We start from the raw sequence: 5,210 nt of genomic DNA, 5'->3' as shown, positions 1-5,210 counted from the left end.
CTGGAGCACACCTGGAGCGCACCTGGAGCGCACCTGGAGCGCACCTGGAGCACAGCTGGAGCACAGCTGGAGCACAGCTGGAAGACAGACAATAGGGCTAAGTGGCTGTTTCAGTGAGACTCTGTGGGCGGTCGAAGGAGTCAGACTTCCAAAGAAAGAACGAGAGAGAGAGAGTCATGTGACTGTGTCCTCTGTCATGTGACTGTGTCCTCTGTCACATGACAGAGGACACAGTCACATAACAGAGGACACAGTCACATGACAGAGGACACAGTCACATGACAGAGTCCACTGTCCTCCCTGTTTGTCTTCTGGGTGAAGTTATTTGAACAGAGCTCATAAAAAGCAGCAGGTGATCTTCACATTCATGAGTTTCCCACAATCCTTTGCAGTCCACACCTCATTTGTTTACTGGCTGGTGGTTCGTGATTGGCTGACGGGGACTGATGCAAAAATCATATAAAAGGAGCCGGATGCAAAACAGGGGAAGCCGTTGGAACCATCATAGGAAGAATAGGCTTTTATTGTGAAGGGGAAGCTGGTGGAACCGTGTCTACTTCACAATAAGAGTCCAACTGTTGCTTTCTATGAAAAGAGAAAACCACACACACACACACACACACACACACACACACACACACACACACACACACACACACACACACACACACACCACATGGCTGTGTTAAATCCCTCTTTTCATGCAGTGAGCAGACAGATTACCTGTTCATTCAAACACACATTACCTCCTCCATTCAGCAAGAGGCCCTGTGTGTGTGTGTGTGTGTGTGTGTGTGTGTGTGTGTGTGTGTGTGTGTGTGTGTGTGTGTGTGTGTGTGTGTGTGTGTGTGGGTGTGTGTTTCTGGTCATTAGAGTAAATCTCTCTAACCATCAGTGTTTAGGCAACAATGACACACACCCACACCCACACCCACACACACACACACACACACACACACACCCACACACACACACACACACACCCACACACACACACACACACACACACATAACACTTAAAGCAACACAACTACTGCTTTATGTTCAGTAAAATCATCATTAGCGTGTTATTTAAGTCACGTACATGACTTTAAAGGAGTCAACATGAAGATGAACAGAAGTTTCTTGGTGAAAGTCCTGAAAGTGTATTTAAGAGCAACCTGTTAACAGAAGACTGCCGTGGATCGGCTTCTGTCTGATGTGTTTCTTCTTCTCAGAGGTTTTTAATGCACTTATATTATTTTCCTCGTCCGTGAATCGGCTGAATATCTCAGACGTTTCTTCTGCTCTGGTTCTCGTCTGCAGGCTGGTGGACGACCGCTGTGTGGTGGAACCCGCGGCCGGAGATCTGGAGAACCCTCCGAAGAAGTTCAGAGGTACGACCACGTGTGTGTGTGTGTGTGTGTGTGTGTGTGTGAGTGTGTGTGTGTGTGTGTGTGTGTGTCAACCAGCAGGTCAAACATTAGAAAGTAGTTCCCTCAGCAGGTTTACATGTTTGTGTGGTGGAACATTCTTTACGTCCCTAAATAAACAGGTTCATATTGACGACAGGAACCGGCTTTAGTCGTACACATAATTACTTTTATTTGTTTAAACTCCTCCAGTATTTAGTTCAAGCAGAACGCTGTGAAAAAGCTTCCCGCCACAACAGTAAACCTGTCCGCTGCCGCCATGTTGAGAGCCGTGTGGAGGCAACAGAAATGCTCTGAATGCCACATGGAGAACCTTCAAAGTGTGTTTTTAACGGCGTGGTTGTGAGAGCGGCAGGATGCGTTTCTGGTTGCAGTTAGCCTCCGTCTGAAAGAGAGGGGGCTCGATACGAGAGTGTGAAACGTATGTGTGACCCTAGAAAACACTTTGAGACATTCCAATAGTCAAACATGACCTCCTAACGTCTAATAAGCACTTCTGCTTGACCTCTGTAAAAACGTCACGGGGTCAAGGAAAGATGGGAAGGAGACTTCATGAGGAGTTAGGAAACGACAACCGCGGAGTTTAGAGGATCAGACTTTCACTAACGACGTAGTTATGACGTCAGTCTGTCTGCAGAGGAGAAACTACAACGCTGTAGTCCATCTCTACCACAATAAAGATCATCTTTAATACTTCATATGTTATTACTTTATTAACGTAAACATGTTTATATATTACTTTATTAACATAAACATGTTCATATATTACTTTATTAACATAAACATGTTCATATATTACTTTATTAACATAAACATGTTTATATATTACTTTATTAACATAATCATGTTCATATATTACTTTATTAACATAAACAACATGTTCATATATTACTTTATTAACATAAACATGTTCATATATTACTTTATTAACATAAACATGTTTATATATTACTTTATTAACATAATCATGTTCATATATTACTTTATTAACATAAACAACATGTTCAAATATTACTTTATTAACATAAACATGTTCATATATTACTTTATTAACATAAACATGTTTATATATTACTTTATTAACATAAACAACATGTTCATATATTACTTTATTAACATAAACAACACTTTGATACACTTTGAGACACATTGAGACACTTTGATACACTTTGATACACTTTGATACAGTTTGAGACCCTTTGAGACCCTTTGAGACACTTTGATACAGTTTGAGACCCTTTGAGACCCTTTGAGACACTTTGAGACCCTTTGATACAGTTTGAGACCCTTTGAGACCCTTTGAGACACTTTGATACAGTTTGAGACCCTTTGAGACCCTTTGATACAGTTTGAGACCCTTTGAGACCCTTTGATACAGTTTGAGACCCTTTGAGACCCTTTGAGACCCTTTGATACAGTTTGAGACCCTTTGAGACCCTTTGATACAGTTTGAGACCCTTTGAGACCCTTTGAGACCCTTTGATACAGTTTGAGACCCTTTGAGACCCTTTGATACAGTTTGAGACCCTTTGAGACCCTTTGAGACACTTTGATACAGTTTGAGACCCTTTGAGACCCTTTGATACAGTTTGAGACCCTTTGAGACCCTTTGAGACACTTTGATACAGTTTGAGACCCTTTGAGACCCTTTGATACAGTTTGAGACACTTTGAGACACTTTGATACAGTTTGAGACCCTTTGAGACCCTTTGAGACCCTTTGATACAGTTTGAGACACTTTGATACCCTTTGATACAGTTTGAGACCCTTTGAGACACTTTGATACAGTTTGAGACCCTTTGAGACCCTTTGAGACACTTTGATACAGTTTGAGACCCTTTGAGACCCTTTGAGACACTTTGATACAGTTTGAGACCCTTTGAGACACTTTGATACAGTTTGAGACCCTTTGAGACCCTTTGATACAGTTTGAGACACTTTGAGACACTTTGATACAGTTTGAGACCCTTTGAGACCCTTTGAGACACTTTGATACAGTTTGAGACCCTTTGAGACACTTTGATACAGTTTGAGACCCTTTGAGACCCTTTGATACAGTTTGAGACACTTTGAGACACTTTGATACAGTTTGAGACCCTTTGATACAGTTTGAGACCCTTTGAGACCCTTTGATACAGTTTGAGACCCTTTGAGACCCTTTGAGACACTTTGAGACCCTTTGATACAGTTTGAGACACTTTTGATACAGTTTGAGACCCTTTGAGACCCTTTGATACAGTTTGAGACCCTTTGAGACACTTTGATACAGTTTGAGACCCTTTGAGACCCTTTGAGACACTTTGATACAGTTTGAGACACTTTGATACAGTTTGAGACCCTTTGAGACCCTTTGAGACACTTTGAGACAGTTTGAGACACTTTGAGACCCTTTGAGACACTTTGAGACACTTTGATACCCTTTGAGACACTTTGAGACACTTTGAGACGCTTTGAGACACTTTGAGACAGTTTGAGACCCTTTGAGACACTTTGAGACACTTTGAGACAGTTTGAGACCCTTTGAGACACTTTGAGACACTTTGAGACACTTTGAGACCCTTTGAGACACTTTGAGACACTTTGAGACACTTTGATACCCTTTGAGACAGTTTGAGACACTTTGAGACACTTTGAGACGCTTTGAGACACTTTGAGACAGTTTGAGACCCTTTGAGACAGTTTGAGACGCTTTGAGACACTTTGAGACAGTTTGAGACCCTTTGAGACACTTTGATACCCTTTGAGACACTTTGAGACACTTTGAGACACTTTGATACCCTTTGAGACACTTTGAGACACTTTGAGACACTTTGAGACCCTTTGAGACACTTTGAGACACTTTGAGACACTTTGATACCCTTTGAGACACTTTGATACCCTTTGAGACAGTTTGAGACACTTTGAGACACTTTGAGACGCTTTGAGACACTTTGAGACAGTTTGAGACCCTTTGAGACAGTTTGAGACGCTTTGAGACACTTTGAGACAGTTTGAGACCCTTTGAGACACTTTGATACCCTTTGAGACACTTTGAGACACTTTGAGACCCTTTGAGACACTTTGAGACACTTTGAGACACTTTGATACCCTTTGAGACACTTTGATACCCTTTGAGACACTTTGAGACACTTTGAGACACTTTGAGACACTTTGAGACAGTTTGAGACCCTTTGAGACACTTTGAGACGCTTTGAGACACTTTGAGACAGTTTGAGACCCTTTGAGACACTTTGAGACGCTTTGAGACACTTTGATACAGTTTGAGACGCTTTGAGACACTTTGAGACACTTTGAGACACTTTGATACAGTTTGAGACACTTTGAGACACTTTGAGACAGTTTGAGACACTTTGAGACACTTTGAGACAGTTTGAGACACTTTGATACACTTTGAGACACTTTGAGACAGTTTGAGACAGTTTGAGACACTTTGAGACACTTTGAGACAGTTTGAGACACTTTGATACACTTTGAGACACTTTGAGACAGTTTGAGACACTTTGATACCCTTTGAGACACTTTGAGACACTTTGAGACACTTTGAGACACTTTGATTCTTGTGCCGATACAACAGATCCGCTCCTGTGCATCTGGATGAAAACGTCAACGACAGAATACGTTTGAAACATTACTCACAATACTGTGTGATGGATGAGAACTTAACTTTTCGGAGACCGGGTTGATTAATGAAGGAGACATCGTGTGTCCAGCTGTTCTGAAGGGAATAATATTTAATATTTAATATGCGTCCGATCTGATTCTGGTCCTGGGTCAGGTCTACGTTAGAAAAGCTCCAGA

The 5,210-nt window shown here is 41.6% G+C and overlaps 1 protein-coding gene across 2 annotated transcripts in view; it reads left to right on the top strand.

The window, feature by feature from the left end:
- Window positions 1–5,210, top strand: part of itpr3 (inositol 1,4,5-trisphosphate receptor, type 3) — a gene marked incomplete at its 5' end in the record, with an annotated part of 66,901 nt that overhangs the window by 6,380 nt on the left and 55,311 nt on the right. For both annotated transcript variants that reach the window (XM_079225905.1, XM_079225906.1), the window contains one exon: window positions 1,306–1,376. In XM_079225905.1, coding sequence (XP_079082031.1) covers window positions 1,306–1,376 — 71 coding nt within the window. The remainder of the gene's footprint in view (window positions 1–1,305; window positions 1,377–5,210) is intronic.

The sequence above is a fragment of the Taurulus bubalis genome, assembly GCF_910589615.1.
Source record: "Taurulus bubalis genome assembly, chromosome: 11".
In the NCBI taxonomy this organism is placed as follows: Eukaryota; Metazoa; Chordata; class Actinopteri; order Perciformes; family Cottidae; genus Taurulus; species Taurulus bubalis.
Note: the sequence above shows the minus strand (reverse complement) of the source record. Positions and strands in the feature narration are given on the sequence as shown.